The 24,119-nt window shown below is 38.5% G+C and overlaps 1 protein-coding gene across 1 annotated transcript in view; it reads right to left on the bottom strand.

Annotated features, from left to right (window-relative positions):
- PTEN (phosphatase and tensin homolog) overlaps positions 1-17,148 on the bottom strand; it is an 81,107-nt gene extending 63,959 nt beyond the window's left edge. The window contains exon 1 of the mRNA XM_081157957.1: positions 16,233-17,148. Within this exon, the coding sequence (XP_081014083.1) occupies positions 16,233-16,311 (79 nt within the window). The 5' untranslated portion in view covers positions 16,312-17,148. The remainder of the gene's footprint in view (positions 1-16,232) is intronic.
- Between the last annotated feature and the right edge of the window lie 6,971 nt (positions 17,149-24,119).

The following is a 24,119-nucleotide window of genomic DNA, read 5'->3' as shown; positions in this document are numbered from 1 at the left end:
AATTACAGAAATAGTAAGAGAAAGAATGCTCCCAAAATGTGGATTTTAAAAATAAAGAAGGGCCCAGGTGGGCGTGGCTCAGCGGTTGAGCATTTACCTAGGATCCAGGCGATCAAGGTTCAAGTCCCCGTCAGGGCACATGCCTGGGTTGTGGGCTCGATCCCCAGTCAGGGGCATGCAGGAGGCAGTCAATCAATGACTCTCTCATCACTGATGTATCTCTCTCTCTCTCTCTTCCCTTCCCTCTCTCTGAAATCAATAAAGATTTTTTTTTTTTAATTAAGAGCTCTATTTAAAAAATTAAAAATAATTACTAAATATTAGGCCCTGTACTAAGCAGTTAATGCATATAATCAACAGAGAAGACTAGAGTTTCATTCTCAGCTTTGTACCTATGACTAAAAGCCCTATGACTTCAGGTTAAGTTACTCAATATCACTGGCTGTTTAGGGATTAAATGAGATATCTGGAAATAAAACTGAAAGGGCTCTATAGCTGTAAATAACGGGTTACTGAGGCTGCATGAGTTAGAAATGTCCTGTTATTTTAGTTTAAATGTATCATTACAAAGCAACTCAATACAGTGTTTTTATTATAAATAAATTATAAAAGAATTCCAATATATTAACTTAAATTCACTTTAGCATAAATTTTAATTTCTTTTTAAAACCTTTTTAATTATCTGCTAGCAGTGCCAAACCAGAAAGGAAACTTACTGCCAAATAATTTATGAACTCGACTGAAGTTTTCTACTCCTCCAAACAATTCAAACCTCACAACTTTCACATTTTTATGATACCAACCCATCTTGGCTGAAAAGTTGACACACATTTTTGGTTCAAAATAGAAGTTTAGGTCTTTCTAAATGAAACTGTCACATTCTTCAAAGGTAACATCAAGAATTTCTAGTAATTCTACTTAACAATACCATAAATTGGTTCATTTGGCAAGAAATCTACAAACTATAACAAAGAGCTATGAAGTGTTGTACCGTTTATTCCAACAATCCCACTCTTATACTCTAAAAAAACAAAACAAAAACAAAAGTAAACTACACAAAGATATTCACACTAGTGCTGTTATAAAAGAAAAAAAATTAAAAGAACCCTAACACAGTGCCCTAAGCAAAGCTCGGTAGTTAGCCTGATGAAATATTACCCATATAGCTTTAAAAATAACAAGTACCCACTGACAGAAGAAAATTTGTGAAAAAAGAGCTCATAGAACAGTAGGAAAACACTGATTACAAGTATGTAATTATGTGCATATTGTACATTAACAAGCACAGAAAGATAATTTCCAGTGATAAACACGTGAAATAGAGTTAACTTTTTTCTACTGAATTGTTTAAATTCAAGAATCATTTTCAAAGCATTTCAAGTCAGATAAAGTAAAATTACACGAAGATTAAAAAAAACATTTTTAAAAGGAACAATAATGGCACTCTGAAATTCATTTAAATTTAAGCAAATTATAATCACAGAAAAATACTTAAGTTACTGATAGTGCTAGTAATACTCTATAATCCAAAGTAAAATTCTTTAGTGTATTAGCTGAGGCACTATTAGCCCCCTCAATTAATTTAATCACTTTTTCCTGAGAGGAGCTGTTAATTCTGAAATAATATATCCACAACTCTTCAAGCCTATATCTGAGAACCTCTAAAATTTAGGTTGCCCAACTAACTGGTTTTAACGAGTATACCAAACAATTACCTTCTTCCTAGGTCTCTGGATGAATACGATAAGACTGATTTCCTGTTTCAGAACTGCTGCAGTTAAAATACACATACCCCTCTCTACCGTTTTGCTCCCACTAAAAAACATCTAAGATTGTCTACCAATAACAAATCAAAAATATAGCTATAACTTACATAACAACTACCAAAAAGATTATCAGTTCAACATGCATTAGACATACCTGTCAACATTATATACTTGAACTAAGCCAAATGCTAACTCTAATTTCCCACAGCAAAAATCAGAATAAAGCATATAAAAGATTATAAAAGTTAAAATTATAATATTGGTCCAGCATTACTATAAAGTACCAAAGAGGGTATCTTTAATCTTTATATTCAATGCTAGATTTATAAGTTACTTCTGTAATATCATTCTATTATAAAAGCCATGCTTTTATGATTTATTTTACCAGGACTACCTAAAACAATAGATTTGAGCTAGTCTATAGTTACGCAAAATGAAAAACCATTAACTTTTACAGGGAAAAAAAAGGCATTCAAACAGTTAAGGTACAGAAGATGCTAAGGGATGTGTCAGTAATTTAAGAACAAAGGCCTAGTAATATGTAATGCCAAATATACTCAGTATTAGCAAACTGCATTCTGGAAAAAAAAGATTACAAGATTTCCAACTGTACTGATCTTTTAGATGCAACTATGAACTAATTTCCTAATATTCAAAAACTACTACACACACACAAAGTACTAAGAAAACAAGGTTCTAATACAAATGTGTCTCTGGCAAGTTGGTTTTCTTTTTCCTGTTAAGCCAAAACAGCATAATTTTTAAGTTGACTTCTAACAATCAAATTTATGTTTCAAAGAAAGCCCTGTTAATTTGAACCGCTTTAAAAGAGAAAAGCTCCAAATATGTGTGTTACACAGCTTCCTTTTATATTTAGCTTTAATATAATAAAATCGAGTCACTTTATTCTATAACCTTAAGCCAGAAAAATCACTTGAAAAAAGGGCTTGCCTTTTTTTTCCAATGGGCAAAAATAGTTTTGCCTAAGTGCATGCAGTATTTTAATCTGGATAAGAACAATATTAACTAGAAATACATGTGGATTTTAAAAAGTGAAGGCACACGTAACGACATTCATTACTACATTGGTGAATCAAATTACCAGTTTTCTAACTGCCTTGTTCTAATATTGAAAATATGATTCATTTCCCACTGAAGGTATTTTAATCATTATATCAACTTTATAATCACTCGCCTAAGTGGTTTATCAAAATATATACATATACTAAAATACTAGCTAAAACTTCAGCTTTAGAATGTAATATGTAATTTTAAAATATGCTAACAGATATGTTAATCTATATTTCTTGATTTGAACAGATAATTCTCCTAATTTTAGTGGGCCACCTATAAGTGCTTGTTCCTGAAGAGATACCATTTTAGTTTGAATCCAATTACTGCAACTGGGGAGGGGGGGCACAATTACTAATCATGGTTAGTTGTGGAATCTTCAAAGGAGAACATACTAAAAATCTTGGAAAATAATTAAGCTGAAATGTAAAAGAAAAAAGTAATTAAGAAGTCAACTTTTTCAACCAGTAAACAAACTTAAAAAACAAAGTTTAACATACAGAAAGACAAAAATACCAATAGATTGGAGGGATAGAAATGAAAACAAGGAAAAGGAGTTCTTTAACATCACACCCTTTATATACTATTTAGTTAACAAAACAGGCAAAGACTTTTAATATTTGGATAAAAATCTCAGCTGCATGTGTGCCTCTCTTAATGTAAGAGATATAATTTATGTATACATTATCTGTCTATCCAAAAAAGTATCATTCTTTTCTGGCCTACAATTCAGGCCTGAACAAATTCTATAAACTGATGTTAGTAAAACAATCCACTTTCATCAGACATTAATTTGAAATTGGCAAGATGTTTCTTATATAAAAAATAGAGGGCCCAGACACAAAGTTGCATTTGAGAACATAAATTCAAAATCATATCTAAACTGAAATATTATAACTGATCATATTAATCATTTGGCATGAAAACAAACTTCTCAATAAAAAAACAATGTTAACACAATAAATAAAACAAAGTAGATTAAAATTAATCAGATCCTATTAAGCCTGATATGCAATTTTAAAGACATCCATGCAACTTGACAAGACCAAGTGCCTGGGGGTAAAAAAATTAAGTTATAGAAACAAATTTTGTAGTGACTTGAAGTGCAACAGTAAAATTTTAAATGGGGAAACTCACTTACTAGCACATAGACAAGAACTGAGGTGTAGAAGAAGAGAACCCCAAAAATATTTAAAGCAAATCTTTAAGGAATACTTGTCAGTTGCATGATTAAGTTTTATAATAATGAATTCCTATATACCAACTGTTAAGATATAGTTTAAAACTATCAAAATCTTCTATAACTTACTATCAGGTTAAAACATGATTTTCTACTTAAGTATCCAAATAATGTTGTAAAAGTAAATGAATAAAAGCCAGACTTCCATTACATGATCATTAGTTCTCAACCAGTACTTTGTATTTTAGTAGAAAAATATAAACAGCAGCATTATAACCATTAAGTTTCACTTTTGTAAAAGCTTAAAACTTTGACATTAGTCTTTAAAAATCATAACAGATAATTCCAAAAACGTAAGTGTCAAAATCACTTATATCACTAGATTTTCTTAACTTTTTCCTATATTTAAATAACAGATGGCAAGCCTTCGTTCTTGGACACTACACAATAATCACAATCTGTGTGACCTTTTCAGTACTAAAAAAGAGTCCAAAATAGCCTTAATAACGAGCACCTTAGCTATTTTACAATATTACATATAATCTTGATTGCCCTGGACAAGACCTAGATACGCAAGATTGTACACTTTCAGTGTACTAAATTATTTCTTTTATACAGATTTCCTACAACTAATCTATGAAAACTATTCAGACATTAGATTGCTTCTCGAGTTTTCAAAAAACACACATGCATAATGCATACACCACCAAAAAAATAGTTTTGCCTTCATGATGTTTTCATTAGTACCCAAGAAGGTAATTTCCTTGAGAATTGAAAGAACTTTTCCTCATTTGGAAAAATGTTACTCTAACAAGTAATTTTGTTTTAAAAAGAGAAGAATTTGTTTCTTCCTCAATATTTTTTATGCTAACTACAGGAATTAATAAATTCATTGAGAATTATCATTTAACTAATATGGTTAAAATTATTACCCCTTTTTAGTATGACACTTAAAAATAGTACCTGACATCAACATGCAATTTCTGAGCACAAATATTAATATTGATCATAAATGCAAATATGCAAACCTTCATCAATTAATACCACCAATTACTGAGGCAACTATGAAATATAAATTGTATCACTCAAAATATGCTCCAGGGAACAGTAACATCAAAACGAGCCATACCCTGCCTCATTAAAGACAGAAAAGCATTTATAACTACTTTAGTATAAAATGGGAGAGTTTATTCAAATTACTTCTATATCCTCTTTAATTTCAACACAGTATTTTTCCAACAGGAAAAAGAAATTTGACAGATCAAAAGTGTTTAAATAAATTTTATTTCCTCTCACTTCAGTAAAATATGCTTAAAATTTTAAATATGCAATAGCTTCCCTATAACTAAATGAAAATAAGAACGTTTCAAGGCTCTTAACACTTCATCTATTTTTTGTGTAACAGATGATTTTTTTTTTTTTGCATTTAAGTTCTTTGGTTAATCTCTTCCCACCCGCCCACCCCTACCAGATTATGATTTTGTGAATCAAAATCATAAAAATATTTCCTAATATTTAGGCCCTCTTAAATCTACTCTAAAGGAAAATAAGAGAATAGCAATTAGCCAAATATACTGGAAACAACTTTAATGTATAGCTACAGGGAAATAAACATTTTTGATGACTTCACCATTTAAAAATCATTACTTCAGGGAATTATGAGGTGCTTTGGAAGTTGTTCAAACACATGCACTCCTTTAAGTTCACTAGGATAAATTACATTTTAAAACAGATGCATATGAACAAAACGAGGAGCTAATATGGAAACATGAAGTTTCAGAGAAGTAGGACAATGGGTAAATTTGTTTTAAATTCTCTTTAATCCTGTTTTCATAAAAGAAATTTTCTTTAGTAAGCAAATGGAGTTTTTTATTCATATACTGAAATAAACACCATAAGCCTTATTCAATTAAATTATAACAAAAAATGCTATCTGTTTTTCTTAACAAGTTTGAAGGTACCACATGACTAGCAATCCTGATTTAAAATACATATATTTAATTTTTTAAATATTTAAAATATTTAAGATGTGGTATACACATACATACACACACACACACACACACCACATAATGGACTACTACTCAGCCATAAGAAAAGATGAAATACTGACATTTGGGACAATATGGATGGACCTTGAGTATATTATGCTAAGCAAAGTCAGTCAGTCAGAAAAAGCTAAGAACCATATGATTTCAGTCATGTGGGATATAAAACTGAAACTCAGAGACAAAGACAGCAGTATGATGGTTACCAGAGGGAAGGGAACGGTACTCAAGGGTAAAGGAGGCCAAATATATGGCGACAGAAGATGCTTTGACTTTGGGTGGTGGGCACTATTCCAATCATGTATCATAGAAATGAAAAAAAATAAAATATCAGTATTTCTGAATATCTCTTATAATTTCAAAAAGAATCATTAGCACTCAGTCAAAACTTAAATTTAGTAAGAATTTTTAAAATAGGCCTTGCCCGGCCGGGCGTGGCTCAGCAGTTGAGCATCGACCTAGGATCCAGGAGATCACGGTTCGATTCCCGGCCAGGGCACATGCCCAGGTTGTGGGCTCGATCCCCAGTCGGGGGCGTGCCGGAGGCAGCCAACCAATGACTCTCTCATCATTGATGTTTCTATCTCTCTCTCTCCCTCTCCTTTCCTTTCTCTGAAATCAATGAAGATATATTAAAAAAAAAAAAAAAATAGGCCTTGACATTTTACTCTGCTTGAGCAAAGTAAGAGGCAATATAAATTGTAAAATCAAGCAAACAGAAAAAAATGATAGACAATCTACTCCTAGGACACTCTCGTAATTATGTTTGCCTTAAAAACAAAACAAAGCAAAAAAAAAATTCAGAATCCACTAAGCTACTCCCTTGGCATCCTCTCATATCTGAACTAATCTAAGACTATCCCAAACTTTTCCAAAAACTTCACATTAATGCAAGTTTTTTATTTAAAGAACTTAAATTCAACAGGCTGACAGAAAATTTAGGGTCTAGAAAAGAATGTAGTACATGCATCAGAGAGCCTTAGAGTCAACCTTACTTTATCTGGATATGAAAAGTTGTTATAACTTGTCAAAATTTGGCATTTTACATCAGTGCATTTAATTTCACCATATCTGACTATAACAAAAGCACCTTTAGAATAAAAGAAAGTTTAAGTTTAAGGAATGCATTAAACAATAACAAAAAACAAGTATACTGGGAGCAAAATATCTCCCAACAACTGCATAATTAAAGGAAACAAGCTAAGGGTTACTATAAAAACTACTGGCAATATAAAATAAATTTAATGCTTTTTTAAAATAAAGCATACCCATCCTGTTAGAGCAGTTCTATGTAACATCCTTCCAGTGCATTACACTTACACATTTATTGAATACATCTTCAGCCTTTTCTAACAGAATTTGAAAGCAACAATTTCACAATCAGCCTAATAACACGAGCCTTTTTCAAATAAACCTTTTTTGTTAGCAGGGATATCTTTTGTGGACAAAGTTCTTATTATAAAGAAAACCTAGATGTTAAACGCCTAGCTCGATCATTTATTATCAGTTTGACCTTAAATACCACAACCTAAGGGCAAAGGTACTGACTTTTACTGAATATTATACTTACTACATACCAGACACTATACCTCTAAGCTAGGGTTTCTCAACCACAGCATTATTGGCAATCTGGACCAGATAATTCTTTGTTGTGGAAGGAGCTGTCCTGTGCATTGTAAGATGTTGAGCAGCATCCCTGGCCTCTACTCACGGATGCCAATAGTATCCCTGCCCCCTCAAACCCCTCCCCCACCACCAGCTGTGACCACCAAAAATGTCTGGACATTGCCAAATGCCCAGAAAAGGTGGGATCACCCCTAGTTGGTAACCAATTCCTGAAAACATCTAAACTATACTTGTAACAAACCTAAAAAAGAAAAAATCACCCCACCATTAAGGATTTTTACCACCACTTACCACCACGTTAGAGACTTAGTGTATCTTTTATTACACAGCTGATACAGTGGCTAAGCAGGGATTTAAACTGGATTTTAGGTCCAGCTGATTCCCAGATCTATTCTTCCATCCCACTATACTACCTTTCTTAAACTCACAGCCTCATCTACAAAATCAGGATAATATTTACCGTGCACAACTATTTAGGGGATAGAGATTTAATGAGATAATGTATGTATAAATTCTATTAACCTAAAGGAGATAACACATTAAGAATTTGCTTGATGAGAGATCATATAACACAGTGGTTCACAAAGTGTGATCCCCAGACCACCAGCATCAGCATCACTTGTGAACTTGTCAGAAACAAATTCTCAGGCCCCAACCCAGACCTAATGAATCACAAACTCTGGAGGTAGTGCAAGTAATCTATGGTTTAGCATGCCCTCCAAGTTATTCTGATATCCCTAAAGTCTGAGAACTACTGATGTAACAGAATCTGAAAAGTACTGCACCAAGTGCCCCAAAACCCTGCATCTTTCTTTCGACTCAATCTTCTAGAGCTTTTAACAAGTCACTGATTCTACTGGAGCTATAACTCCTATACTACAAAAGAAAAGAGGAAAGTAGTGCTTGGTCTGTCTCTTAAGTTGCCTCTTTTTATCTTTGCCAAATCACAAACGCTGATTAAGGCTTTGTTGCCCCGGCCAGGTAGCTCAGTTGGTTAAAGCATCATCTCAATATGCAAAGGTTTCTGGTTTGATCTCAGGTCAGGGAACATACAAGAATCAACCAATGAATGCATAAATAAGTGGAACAACAAATTGATGTTTCTCCCTCTCCCTCTCCCTTCCTATAGATAGATAGATAAATAAATAAATAAACAAACAAATAAGGATGTTAATAAAAAAATTACTAAACAAATATAAGACAGTGTACATGCTAGCTAATTATATTAATTAAAAAGAAAAAAAATCCTTCTGACTCAAGTCCTCATTTTTCATGTTTCTAAATAATTAAATAAAAATGTTAAATTTCACAACACAGCTAAATTAAGCCTGGCAAAGCACTGTTTTCAAATTATGGAGAAAAAATAAAATAAAAAAAACAACAAGAACCAAAAAAGCCCAGGAATCCCATTTTGTTTCTGAAAGATGCAAAGTAATTCATAAATATGCATTTTAAAAATAAATACCAAAAAAATCAACCTCAATAACATTCCCCAAATTTCATTTTAAAAATAGAAAAAAGTTTCCAATTCTACTTATTTAATCTCCAATCAGTTCAGAGTAACTAGAATACGAAGTCTCACTTATTCATGAGAACAAAAGAATTTTAAATGGAAAATAACTGCATACATTTTAAAGCAGAGTTGTTTGCAACTTTGAACGTGTATACTGTATTTATAAATAACTTTAAGAATGCATCTGGCCCGGCCAGGAGTGGCTCAGAGGTTGAGCATCGACCCAGGATCCAGGAGATCCCGATTCGATTCCTGGTCAGGGCACACGCCCGGGTTGTGGGCTCAGTCCCCAGTCAGGAGCGAGCAGGAGGCAGCTGGTCAGTGATGACTCTCCCATCATTGATGTTTCTATCTCTCTCTCTCCCTCTCCCTTCCTCTCTCTGAAATCAATAAAGATTTTTTTTTTTTAAAAAGACATCTGATTTGAAGAATACCTAATTCGAATGACAATGTATTTCTTAATACCTTAAATAATTACATCCTCTTTAAAAGATCAGAAATAGTAAACACATAAAAATAGCAGAATGAGAGAGCCTTATTGTATTTTAGCCTGAAAATCTACAAAAATCAATAAAAATAAAATTCAAAACTATTCTGAAGGGCTTTAAAAATACTAAATCAATTTGGGTAATGATATAAAGCAAAACATAGGTCCATGCAGTATTAGAGACACAAAGTGGGAAAGCATTTTAGACAACTCAATTTTCCCAGATGTCAAAATGCACAGTTCAATTCTACAACCTAGATTTGGAACCAAATACAGCCATTTTTTACAACACATAAAATATGTTAAAAGTCACATAATCAGACAGTCACATATGTAATTAGTTAGGGCACCATTCATTCTGCAATGTCAAACAAATAAGGAAAAAAAAAACCCTGAAAATCAAATGCTTCGTATTAAGGGTGATACAGCTAGGAGACCAGAATAGGCAAAGGGGAAAAAAAGATCCCTATGGATACATAATAATCTTTACTAGGCAGGTCTCAAGCTTATTCCATGCTTCTCCATACCTGATAAGAATAAAGGAAGAAAATTCTTTAGCTCTTTCTTCCCATTTCTAGGGCCTAAAATTATATTGAGAATCTTGATTAAATGTGAAAATGGGACACAATAATACAACGGTTTAACACCAAATTTAAATCTCTATGTCATATTAATGCACTGCCAGATTAAGTGTAAACTGTACTGTAATAAATGTAACTGGCATTCAAAGCTGCATGACTCCCCCAAAACCTGAACTTAAAAAGAAATGCTAATATGCCTTTTTTGATAAACAGTTAATATAACTCTTGTATCATATATTAAAAGTTTTCTTTCATTTGAGGCAAAGATTACTCTTTGTGAATAAAAATATCATATTTAAGTTGACCTATCTTTTACACTAAAGAAAAGTTAATGTTATAACAATTTTTTATCCTAAAACTTCTACTTTAGTATGATGCTTTTTGATTAGCATAATTAACTTTTTTGGTCAATAGTATGAATCATCAGAGATTTACACTACATTTGTGATAAAACCGAAAAATTGGACATGTTATATACATACTCAGAGCTCCTAAAGGAATACCCCTTATTTTAAATACTCAGAGCTTGACCAATTAATTTTCTAACATATCCAAAACTGAGGAAATTGTTATGATCGCTGCTCCTCCCATCAAATGAAAATACAAGTAATTTCTTATACATGGGTAATCTGAAATTATAATTTTTAAGAGAAGCAGCTACCATTTAAGTACTTACAATGTGGCAGGTACTATGCTAAGTGAATTACCTGTATTATCTCACTTATTCCTCAGGAAAAACTTTATGTGAGTAGCTACCATTAACCCCATTTTACAGATAAAAGAGATTAAGAAGGTTAATTAACCTACTCAAAGTCATCCAGCTACTAAGGAGCAGAGCCAGTATTCCAACACAAGGTAGAGTGACTCCAGAGAGTATACTGCCACCCTAAAATCTAAAATGAAACAATGTACACACAATGTGTAAATAAAACTAATACTCAATATTTTAATGTAATTTAAAATAGATTCAACCTTATTTGAAAATTCTAAAACAGTATCCACCAAGGTAATCTCTTGTTTAAAGAGAAAATAAGCTCATTTTAAGAAATATTATGGTAGTTTGCTAACTGTATTTTACTTACCTGTATACACAGAATATTCACCTATGAGTTAGATTCACTGTCCACATAGATTCACTGGTCATACTTATGGACAGTGAATCTAACTGATACGTGTTTGAAAATTCTGTGTATACAGTCTCCCTTTCCACACTATGTACAGGTTAAGAATATTATTTTGTTGACAGGTTCAGTATCCATCTGTCAATATTTTCAGCACTGCCATCAAGTGTATACCTAATAATCTGAAAATATCCACCCATCTCTTAAATGCCAACTGTTGCAAACAAAGATTATCTGCCTTAACTATACTTGAACTAAATTAAAATCCCATACAAAATTAACTCACCCACTAAATTATGTTTATTCTTCTTATATTAATATTTCTCCAACAGCCTTTTTTTATTCCAGTGCAAATTATATTAAAAGAACCAAACTGCTAATATCTGTAACCAATGAAAAAACTTGAAAAATTAGGGGATAGGAAAATAGTCAAATCCAATATACTAATTTCATCTTTCCTGACAAATTGAAAGTATACTACATTAGTAAGTGCATATATTCAATACTTCCAAAGAGACTCATTATTCACAGACCAAAATACTTTTAACCACCTAGCGAAGAATGATGTGGCAGCGTATGGCCTATATAAAAGAATTAGAATATGTTTGCTCAATAAATCCTTACCAACTTAAGGTTATTCAGTCTAACCTCAACATTACTGATATCCCTGATAGCAAATGCACTAATTTCAAAGCTACCAGACAGAAAGCAACTATAAAACACAATTGGGTATTTACTGAAATCATTACTGACCCCAGTCTCCCAGGTCAATACAAATGTCTTAAATCACTATCCTTAGAACAAATCTTAACACCTTTCCGTAATGAATTCAGGCCACAAATGAATCCTCCAATACTGGTTATACTTAAAATCAAGCTTACCTAAGGGGGTGGCAGGAAAGAAAGGTTAATAATGAGGGTTCTATGAAATAGAAATAAAAATTCAGAACTAATGGTCTCTACAGGAAAAAAAATACGATACCAAATAAATTTCTTAGACTACATTAATAACCTATATTCTGGAAGCTAAATCCTTATAGTACAGCCAGGCCTAACATTTCAAGTAAGTGAAAAACTGTTACATGCATGCACACTTCTAAATCTCTCTTTACAAACTCCGATTTCACGTATATTAATATAAAAACATTTCCTATACTTTTGTCTTGCTAAAAAGGCTGAGGTAAAAATTTAAAAATAGAATGTTTATTGTCAATTAATGTTGAAACTTTGTGAACTGATTTTCCCATAATAAATACTCTCCATCAAAAGTCACTGAAATGATTACTTCTTAAGTGCCTTAAAAATTATTAAAAAGTATTAAACTATCATCAAATGAACAAATAGCAAATGGGGCACATTTCAAAATGAAAACACTTGAAAATAAGAATTTGAAACTTCACTTCCAAAAAGGAATTTTGTAACATTAATAGGTTTGTACATTGTGTGTGGTTATTAGAAAAAAGCAGATAAACTGCTCCACACAAAAATTAAAATAGTATGACCAGCTACCATTCTCGTGTTAAAATACTCATGTTGCTAAAAGATAATACACACAAATGCACCTTTCTCTACTATCTTTCTAAAACTAAATTTAAAATTAAGGTGGTTATATCTCACCATATTTTATATTTATTCATTTAATATTTTAGTATATCATAAGCAATGTAAATCTGCATTGATGACTGTACTACTGTGCAAACATTTACAGTGGACAGCAATAAAATTCCCTTTTCCTTATATTGAGTCATACAAACTGTAAATTACTCTCCTTTCAGATGAGCTTTATTCTTGAATAAGCTTTAAGAAAATGAAGTTTGTAAATTATCGTATAGCAATTAGGTAGCCCAGTTATATTGTTTAGGAAAGAAATACAACTCAGCAGATACATAACAGTGTAAAATAAAAATTGTGAATAGAATCTTTAAAAAAAAAAAAAAGAACTCACAATATGGTCATTTCGGTAATCACTAATCTTAAGAGATAACACAGTTAATTTCAATAGTCACTGTATTCTCTACAAGTTAAAAATATTCCCTATGAAGATTAATATTTGAAAAGACACAAACTTACCAAACAATAAAAATACAACAGAAGCCTAAAGCTTCCATGAAATCTAAAGGCACTAAATATTGTACAGGCTGATGTTCGGCACTACTTTCGGGACTACCATTAAGAATAAAACCCTACCAACAAATTACTTTTAGAATAAGTCAATTTTGCAAAAATCTTTTACAACTGAATTATGGTCCTCAATTTGTCTTTGAGAAATCACTTCATTATTAATCTTTACCAGCTAAAATACTCCAATCGCTACTTTCATAAAGAAATTTAACTTTCAATAGGCTAGCTGTTGAAATAGATCCTACAACCTGCCAGAGAAAAGGCTTCAATGCCCATTTTAATTTTTCCCCCTAGAATAAACACAAAACACTAAAGTGAAACCAAGCAAACCAGTGTTTTTGTGTATCAAAATTATTGGAAGTGGAACTATCCAAGAAAAGTAAGCCCTGCACTGACTTTTTCCCAAGAAATTTTTTTTCCTATCAACATTTGGCTCAATAAAACCACAACTCTAGAAATTAAATGTTATTAGTCATTTGATGCTACTTTCTATGCATACCATAACTAAAAATCGTTTTAGAGAAAGTTTTAAATCACATAAGTTTCACATATAGAGGGCACACATACTCTGAAATGAAAGGAGAAATAGCCAACACACATACACGTTAGTGTCATTCTACCTTCAAGCAAAATGTTTACTGATGTTTGCTAACTCACATATTAAGCACCTGGTAGAATAATTTTAGTTTTATAACCCTGATCATTTTAAATCAAATGAGTAAAGTAAAAATAGCATAAATAAACTTTGATTTGTGCACCAAATGACTAGAAGTTTAGAAGTTTTTTAGAATGGGTTTTTTTTAAAAAAAGTTAAACAAACATTTAATTAATTTGTTCTTATATATCTAGACCACTGTCAATAGTACACTACATCTGAAATCTTACAAATCAGAAGGGTTTTCCCATAATTAATTATCTTCTAGGCAAGTGGGTCAAGTTCAGCCTTAGTAAAGTTTTTCAATTAATGCAATCTCCAAAATTTCCAATTATACTTTACAGTATTATTTTTAACTTAGAAAACTGTTAACATTTTTTGTGTTATAAAGCTTTTTCTTCAAGAACTTTTATAATTTCAAAATAAAACTTGGGCAAAATTAGCTGTGAACATTTATGTGAAGCTACATATCCAAAGGAATATAACCTCTTCAGACATAAAATGTTTTCTTTGAAGAAACCTTCCCCACAATATTTAGCAGGGCACACACGTTAGTGTCATTCTTCCTTTAAGCAAAATGTTTACTGATGTTTGCTAAAATAATTTTTACTAAGAATGCGCTATTAACACTTATGCAATTACATAATTTTAACTAAATATTGTCCACTGCTACAGTTCACACCACCAAATTTTTGGCCCTAATAGAATGCTTTAGTCACTGCAGACCAATAACTTAATTCTATTTTTCATGCCTTATACACTGGCCTACCAGTAACTCTCAATTCCTGTGATACTTTCCATTCTGCAAAAAGGAGGGGCTCTATCCCCATCCTTGATTAAAACCAGTTAATTATATATGAAACTGCAAAGATTGATGCTTTAGACAACCAAAACTATACTGTTAAATTTTCTTGGGTTTCTGTCTTATTCAACAAGCTGACTCAGTAAATTTAACACTGAAAAAAGCTAACATACCTACCATCTGAAGCTAGGGTAATCCACTCTTGCCAGCATTTCTGGTTAGTAGCTGGTAAATTATACTTGACATTCTACACGAGTCAGAGTAAATTTAAGGGATACCCAAAGGTGTCAGAGGACCTGAAACCTAAATAAGGTTGAGTAGCAATTCTGGCATCACAATACTTAAATTTCAAGTGAGAACTGAAGTTTAATCTTTACAATCACCATTTGCTACACACAATCCCTTGAACCTACACAACATTATTATCTGGGATCAAAAACCACTCAATCTCCATTCTATTAGGTGAAACAAGAGCACTGAATATAAAATGCTACTTAAACTGCAGATTTCATGCTCTATCCTACATCACCCCATCAGGAGAGAAAAGGCAAATTTAACAAAGATCTAACAAGAGCACCTTATGAGGTATATTATGGCACTATTGATCTCAAATGACAAAACTTCTAAATGCAGGTCAAAGTTGTAATTAACTTAAAACATACGAACCCTACACTTCTGCCCTCAAATGAGCACCATATAGGCTGAAAATGATTCTGCTTCTAAAATTATGCAAATCAGTTCACAACTCACATTTTAAAAGAATCTATCAAGGCAACCCAGGAAACTAAGAACAATCACTGCAAGATTCTGATGCAATATGCGTACGTGCAACACTAATTTTCATTTTAATCTGATCTATACCCTTGATCTAGGGACTAAAGCCAAGATTTAATCGAAATATGCTCAACCTCAAAGCGTCTACTTTTCTGTTCATTTAGTAGACCAGCTTACCAAAGTCACTAATCCCTAATAGCGTCCTGTATTCTGCCTTAACGGACAATAGCCTTTCGGGAAGAAACCCCATAGACACAGACCAGGAAACCAATAGGTGCCTTGACACTTGCAACCAGGCAAGAGTTCCGTCTAGCCGAACACACCCTAGGTAGAATGCATTCAAAGAGAATATATATATATAATCTAGAAATTCGACCAGGGTTAAATGTCATAGTCACCCAAACTATGGAAATTTTTCGCATCCGTCTACTCCCACGTTCTAAGAGAGTGACAGAAAGGCAAAGAGGAGCAGCCGCAGAAATGGATACAGGTCAAGTCTAAGTCGAATCCATCCTCTTGATATCTCCTTTTGTTTCTGCTAACGATCTCTTTGATGATGGCTGTCATGTCTGGGAGCCTGTGGCTGAAGAAAAAGGAGGAGAGAGACGGCAGAAGCTGCTGGTGGCGAGGCTTCTTCTGCAGGATGGAAATGGCTTTGGACTTGGCGGTAGCTGATGCCCCTCGCTCGGCTGCCGCTTGGCTCTGGACCGCAGCCGGGTAATGGCTGCTGCGGCGGCTGCTGGATGGTTGCAGCGACTGGGCCTGCTTCTCCTCAGCAGCCAGAGGCCTGGCAGCGGCGGCAGCGGAATGGGGAGAAGACGAATAATCCTCGGAACGGCTGCCTCCTCCGGCGGCCTCTGGAGCCCGGGCCAGGGGGGGTGCGGCGGCGGCGGAGGGGAGGTTTAGAACCGGCCCGGGTCCCTGGATGTGCCGCCGCCGCCGCCGCCGTGTTGGAGGCAGTAGAAGGGGAGAGACCAACTCTCCGGCGTTCCCAGCCCTGGAAATGGTGACAGGCGACTCCGACCCCCTCCCAGGAGCTGCAGCCGCTGCGGCCGCCGCCGCCGCCGCTTCTCCCCCCCGCTCCAGGAGCGGGAGGTGCCGCCGCGCCTCAGCCGGCTCCCGCCCGAGCCCGCGGCTTCCACCTTCCCTTTCAGAAGCCGAGGAAGAGGCTGCCGCACGGTTAGAAAAGGAGACGGAGAGGAGGCGAGGAACGCCGCCGCTGCCGCTGCCGCCGCCGCCGGCCGGCCGGCTCCCCGAGGGCGCTGCCCCCGCGGCTGCTCACAGGCGCTGAGAGGGGCTCTGGGCCGCGGCCGCCGCCGTCTCTCATCTCCCTCGCCTGAGCCCGGCCTCGCCTCACAGCGGCTCAACTCTCAAACTTCCATCATGGCTGCAGCTTCCGAGAGGAGAGAACTGAGCGCAGCCGCGTCCCAGCGTCCGAGCGTGTATCCTGCCGCAGTGCACAAAGAGTTCCGCCACATCACCGCCGCCGGTCGGCCCGCCCCCTCCGCCGCCGCGCGGGGAGCCCGAACGCCTCCGGAGCCCGAGGGGGACGGGAGCGGGCGGGACCGCGCGGGGGGAGGGCAGGGCCGGGGAGGGCAGGGGTGGTAGGTGGTAGGAGGGGGCAGCTCCAGGTGCGAGCGCCGATCCCCAACCTGCGGGCGCCACTGAGCATGCCCAATGTGAGCGTCCGGGGCTCGCTCGGGCTTGTTCCGAGGCGCCCTCCAGCAGCTGGGTGCACTTGCCGCGGCGGCGGCTGCAGCAGCGCCGGGCGGGGGAACGAACGCGCTAAGCCCCGGCCTGTGCGCAGAAACCCAGCCGGAGGAAGGGCAGGCTGTTCCGGGGTGCTAAAGGTGAACGCTAAGGCGGGTGCACTGAGTGGTGTCACTGACTCGGGGGCGAGGTTACCTGTGCACAGGTGCAAAGGCACGGTGACTGCGCCGGTCAGCGTACAGGGAAATGCAGGGGCAGCGCCTGCAGCGAGGACACCGCTTCCCTGCCTCCGTCCCTAGATTTCCCCGCCACGGCCTGCAGACTCTCTCTTTTATATCGCAATCGGGTGGATCACAACCGTGTGGATCACAATCGCTCGCAGAGATCTGAATGCAGCAGCCTTTGCCGAGAAATCCCACCTTTCCCTCCCTCCCCCCTCCGTGTCCTCAAGGTGTCAGTCTTCACACAAAGAACAACCCCCTATTGTGTCTCCAGTGTGTATCACCTCATCCGGCTCCCTTTCACCGCCCCACCTCCCGCTTCCCCGGCAGCTCGGCCCTTCTGCCCTAAAAATGAAAGCTCCCAGTCGAGCACGCTGAGTGTGAGAACATCGCCCCTGAATTTCTAGGTCCCAAAGGACAACTGTCTATGTGGACTGAAAGCAGATCCCTAGGGTGGATGCACCCCGCAGCCCCTGCACTGCCCACGGGAGGGCCGAGCATTTCCCCCCCGGTGGGGCTCTGGTTCGGTTCGCCGCGTCGAACCCAAGCTCGGTCTACAGAGGCCACAGCGCCCCGCCCCTTTTGGGCCGCTGCGAAAACGCGGACGGGTGGATCGCCCTAGGGCCCGGTTCCGCGCGCCCCTCGCGGGGCGGCGCGCGCTGGAGGCCGGGGTTGCGGGGCCGGAATGAGAAGTACGCGACCGTGGGGAGCTGCAACCCCTGCGAGTGGGCGGGGCCGAGAGACCGAGGAGGGTTCAAAAAGAGGTGGAGGGATACACCGGCCAAGTCGGAACTACTTTCAGGAGGAGGTCACGTGTGTTCCTAGTTGGGGAACTTTCCAAATTCCCACTCCCCTGTAATAGTTGGAGAGGCGAGTGGTCCGCTGCTCTGGCCCCCGGTGCGCCCGCCTCGCGCGGCGGCGGCACCCCAGGGCCTCCTGGTGCACCACGGAAAAACTAGCGCCGAAGGGCCAGCCACCGGAGCGCTGTCGGGGCTGACGCCTGGGAAACTGGTTACACAAGCACCCCCGTCCAAGCACGTGCCCCCGCCTTCCCGCACCGCTGGCTGCCGCCGCTGCTTCTCGCACACCCGGGAAGGGGAGCTCCCGAGCCGGTCCCACCCTTTGCCGCTCTCCACAGAGCAAGCCAGAAGTCCGAGACCTGAGGCTCCCGGCTCTGGGGGCGGACACTGCGCGTTCCCCGCCGTGGGAGATGCGGCTGTGCCCGGGGGTCGGTCTGTCCCCCTCGCTCGTGCCCTGCCCCTTAGGGCGAACCTTTCTGGCGCGGGGCTCGCGGGGCAAGAGGGTATCTTTTGCAGCGGCCTGCTGCTTGAATACACCGATGTTGCAACAAACTTCCAGTCACTAACCCTGAGCTGGTGAGCGCGCCCCACCTACTGTAAGCTCGGCCAAGTGACTGATCTGGTCGGAGAACCTAGTCGATGGCCGTCCGCCCAGAACAAACCTGTCAAGTCTGCTTACAGCCCCATTCGTGGAGCTGTCCCCGTGAGAGGCTGGTTCAGAAACGCTGCGAACTGGAGCACATTTACCGGGAATTGATCAGCTGCAAAGCGAGCTGTCCACCTTCTCCTCGGAGAAAAATAGGCATCAATCAACACCAATCTAGGAATTTCTTCCTTTCCTTTCCCCTGGGAAGTAGAACTCAAGGAGACAATTGGAGTCCAAAAGCCTCTGTATTGAAACTTAGGCTGACAGGCACTGGGAGAATAGAGATCAATTTGCCTGTGAATTGCAGTAATTGGGAGTAGATGTTTAGGAAGGTCTACAGAGGATTTGTTCAGTAGATGAGAAAGAAGATTGTATATGAGCACGTAGTTGCAGGCAGCCCCTGAAGACTAGAAACCTCAAGAGACCTAGCTTAGAAGCCACAGGCCATTACCTAACTCCAAGGCTACTAATTAAAGCAGGGATACTTACAGTGTTCTTAGCGATCTCTTAGGCTCCATAATTCTTGGCATTTATGTACAACATCTTCTTATGATACATCTACAAGAGTTAGCATCCTGCTGAACCTTCAGTGTTGATATTTACTGGAAGCTGATTTTGTGCATGGTCTTGGTGGGCTTTGGGGAGATGGGGGCCGTACGTGGAAAGAAAATGGAGAGCAACCTGGAAAGAGTCAGAGAAAGGCCTGGTTTCCAAAGATGAAAATCCCATCCACACAGCCTGGTGTGCGCTAGAGACTTCTTTATTTTACAAATAACCAAAGACAAGGAGTCTCTGATTTCTAGGTGTTCCACTCTATTGCATGGTAAGAACCGGGGCTGTGCTCAATTGAATATCCACTACCGCTTGGTGGGGAAAAGCAAAGTGAAGATGATGAAATTAAATGAAGGGAAGTAGACTGGGGAGGGGTAAGATGTTCCATGTTAGTTTCTCAGGCTGCTGAGCTTGTCCCCAGAGTCCCTGGAGCCTACCCTACGTGAGGATTACTTTTCCAGCATCTGGAAGTTCTGAAATCTACACCTGGGAAGAAAATGGGTTCATTTCTGCCCTGTTGGAATTAGGCATGAGGAGAGAGGATTCTTTTCAGTTCTCGGGGCACAGAGTTTATTCTGGAGCAGAGAGGTTATATGCATCACCAGCACTACCGTTCCAGAATATGAGACTGGCTCACTAGCACTTCCATCAGCTAAAGGGAGAAAATGGGAAATAGTTTTGCTGCTACTCTAAACATCGGCCATCTGTACTTTTCTCTAGTGATGAATGAAAGGGTCACCGATGTTGGCAGATATTTGGCCAGCCTGACAGCAATATCAGGTGGTTATTAGAAGTTGCTGAATAAAAACCTCCTCCCTCTCCCACTGTTTAGCAGATCCCTGAAGGAAAATACTGATGTACCCTTTATCAATTTTTGTTTTTCTTCACTTTTTCCTTCTACTCAAGAAATTTCCTTACCAGGTGGTAGAGCTGAAACCTCTCGATAGCTGAACTTATCTAATGTACAGAAAGTTTTTTCAAAATAATTTTTAAAATTGAATGGCAAATATCTGCTTGGCTGTACAGATAATACAATGCACATTGGTTTCCAAGCACTTCAGCTCTTTGCCTGTCTGGCATCGGGACACTCTAGGGAGAAACCGAAGCTTGTAACAAAGGGAGAATTACATAAAGCTTCAGGGGGACTAACTATATAGAATAATTAGTGAACATGACAAACAAGCTTTAATTATAGTTTCTAACAACTAATTCCAAAACTGTTGGTACACCCAAAGAATGTCCAAAGAAAATATCTTTGGATAAAAGAAATGACAAGCAACTTGACGTGGGTGATATAAATAGTTGATGTGATCTTTGTAGGTCCTGCTGCTAACATGTCTTTTGTTGAACACTCTGCACACTATAGTGCCTTTCTCATCTCCCACACACTGACCTTTCAAACAGAGATCTAAATCAATTGCTTTAATTTTTATGCAATCTTCTCTATTTTTATTCTGTTTAACCACTGCTTTCTAAATAATACAGAATAGAAAAATATAATAGTGATAGATTTGAATCTAAACCACTCCATTCTTCCAGTGGCCCAAAGACTTTCCCCCTTATTTTATTTATCTTGATTACAAATATTGCTGTTTTTTTAAATAAAGATATTTTGCCCAAGGCATTTCACCAGAAGTCACTGCTATGGCTTATACAACTAACTGTGTCCTCAAAGAGAAGTTTCCATTATTGTGTATGAACTCTTCAAGTCCTAAATCCCTCCTGGAGTTATTTCAGATGACCCTTATATTTCCTTTCAAATCTCAGCAGAGAGCTATGCTGTATGAAATTATCACTCTGAGAAATAAAGATTGGGCTGGGTACTCCTGGGAGAACCACAGAGCAGATGAGGCATTCACTGTGTCCAAGTGGCACTCAGATGTTGTGACTTGGACTAGAGAGTGAGAGAAAAGACCAAACATGACAAGGCAGCTCTGACTGATTTAGCCTCCAATCTGACACTGGCTATCAGATAGTCCACTTTGGTCCTTTTAATATTAACTCTAACTCTAGCTCTATGGAACACATCTTTTGCTTTTAGCTCTTCCAATAATAGAAAAACATAATAAATTTTATATGCCAGCAGGTATTGAGGCATTTACCAGGTGCCTTACCAAGTAGCCCTCATTTGTCTAGGTATAGGAGGCCCAGTGAGATGGAGTCAAGGTTGGCCCTTGCCTCACTCCTATAAATCTTTTCCTTCAGGACATCCTTCTGGCTTCTGAGACATCACTTTTTCTGACAACAAAGGGTACCTTTTTGAAAGAGAAAATGCATGGGGCAAACTTAGTTTAAATTATCTTTTTTTGTCTGTCTTCTTATCTCCATTCATTCATTTAAGGACTCAATCAACAAGTATTTGAATGTCTTTTATGTGCTAGTACTGTGCTAAGCTCTGTAAACAGAGCAATGATATGGTATATAGGGTCCAGCTTTTATGAAATTTAGTCTTCTTGAAAACTTGGCTTCTTTGTCAACATGTTGCAACCTCTTCACAGCCCTCGGAGGACAGTTAAAGCAATATAAAATACCCTGAAGTTTGATAACTGTTTCAATGATCTATTGCTACATAACAAACCACCGTTAACTTAGTGGCTTCGGAGAACAACCATCATTTATTTTCTCACAATTCTGCAATTTGGGAAGGGCACAATTGGATAGCTCTTCTGCTCCCCATGATGTCCACTGGGGTCAGACATGTGGTTTCATTCAGCTGAAAGTTTGGCTGGGGCTGGCATGTCCAAGATGGCTTCACCCACATGTCCAGCACCTCATCTTGAGGAGCTGAAATGGCTGGGGCTTCTCTCTCTTCGTGTAATTGCTCAGCATTTTGTGGTCCAGCCCAAGCTTCTTTACCTAATGACTGGATCCCAAGAGGGAGAAAACGGAAACTACAAGTTCTCTTAAAGCTGGGGTTTGAAAGTCCCAGAACATCACTTTTATTGTATTCTCTTGGCCAAAGCAAGTCACAAGTACAGCCAGATCCAAGGAAGAGGAAAGAGACTCTACTTCTTAATGGAAAGAGTGGCTGTGATGGAAGGACTTATTAGAAGTCTTATTTGGAAACACTCTATCATAATCCACATTCTGGCCACACATACACACCCACACAAAGACTTGCTGAATACACTTGCTTCCTCTCCCAAAATAATCATTCTGTATAGCATTGGCTCTAAGGTCTAGGATCTAGTGATTTACAGTAGGCCCAGATGTGGGTGAGACATTTCAGATGCTGCTCCTTTTCATATGGAGACCTGTGAACTAGAAAGACAAGTTACATACACAATATACAGGGATAGGATCCCTGCAATAGACATTCCTATTCAAAAGTATGTGTGTGTTGGGGGGTGGGGGGGAGGATAGAAGGCACATTCAGAAAGGCAGCCAAACACAGTCATGCTGACTCTGAGGATCTAGTTCTCCTTTAGGGCCTGGTTCCCCTCCTTCAGAGCAGCTCCCTAATCCAGAGTTATTGGCTCCAGCTCTGGAATCCAAGCTATTGCTGCTGAGTGAATCTTCCTTTTCCATAAGAAACTGCCTGCTCTTTACAGTTAAATAGTTTGATCCCCAGTCGGGTTGCGGACTTGATCCCCAGTCAGGGGCATGTAGGAGGCAGCCAATCAATTACTCTCTCATCATTGATGTTTCTCTCTCTCTCTCTCTCTCCCTCCCTCCCTCCCTTCCTCTCTCTGAAATCAATAAAGATATATTTTTAAAAAATAAATAAAGACTTTTGCTACTTAAAGTTTCCTCCAGAAGTAATCATATTGGCCCCCACAGTATCACCACCATTCAAGGCGGTGGCAGACTACTTTATGATCCAAGAAACCTCAAAGATCCCTTAGTTCATCAATCCCATTTTACAAATGAAGAAACTTAAGTCCAAAGGGTTTACATGTCCAGATTACAGATTACATAGCTACTCAGTAAGGGATCCTGTATTGGAGCCTGGGAGATTTCCTCATATCCCTTCAGTGAATAAGGATGGGGGGAAAACATTACTTTTCTTGAAATCTAAACAAGTCAATGAGAGAAAAAATTGATTAGAGGTGGCTTTTAGTGGTATTTTCAAGACTGTGGCCTTCAGTCACAGGGATGACTGAAGGGTGCAAGAAGACTGCCTAAGTAGAGGCAATAAATGGGGTATGGGGAAAGACGGGACAAGTAAACAATACATTTACTGGTGCTTACACTCTGCCCTTAACTGTCCTGAAATTAACCATGAGGATTAGGGCCCCAAAGGTCAAAAATGAAAACATGAGTTGCTGTATGTTGCAAATTTCCTTCTGTTCCTCAGTTCCTACAATCATTTGGAGAGTATCTTCCAGGATACTCAAGGAGGCAGCCCCTATATGTGGGCAGAAAAAAATAAAAGGGACCATACTTTTTGAGAAGGAAAGGCCGAAGCCACTGGGAATAGAGGGGAACACTGCCATCTGCTGAAGA

The sequence above is a fragment of the Miniopterus schreibersii genome, assembly GCF_964146895.1.
Source record: "Miniopterus schreibersii genome assembly, chromosome: 14".
NCBI lineage: Eukaryota > Metazoa > Chordata > Mammalia > Chiroptera > Miniopteridae > Miniopterus > Miniopterus schreibersii.
The sequence above is the reverse complement of the archived record's forward strand: the minus strand, read 5'-3'. Positions and strand labels throughout refer to the sequence as shown.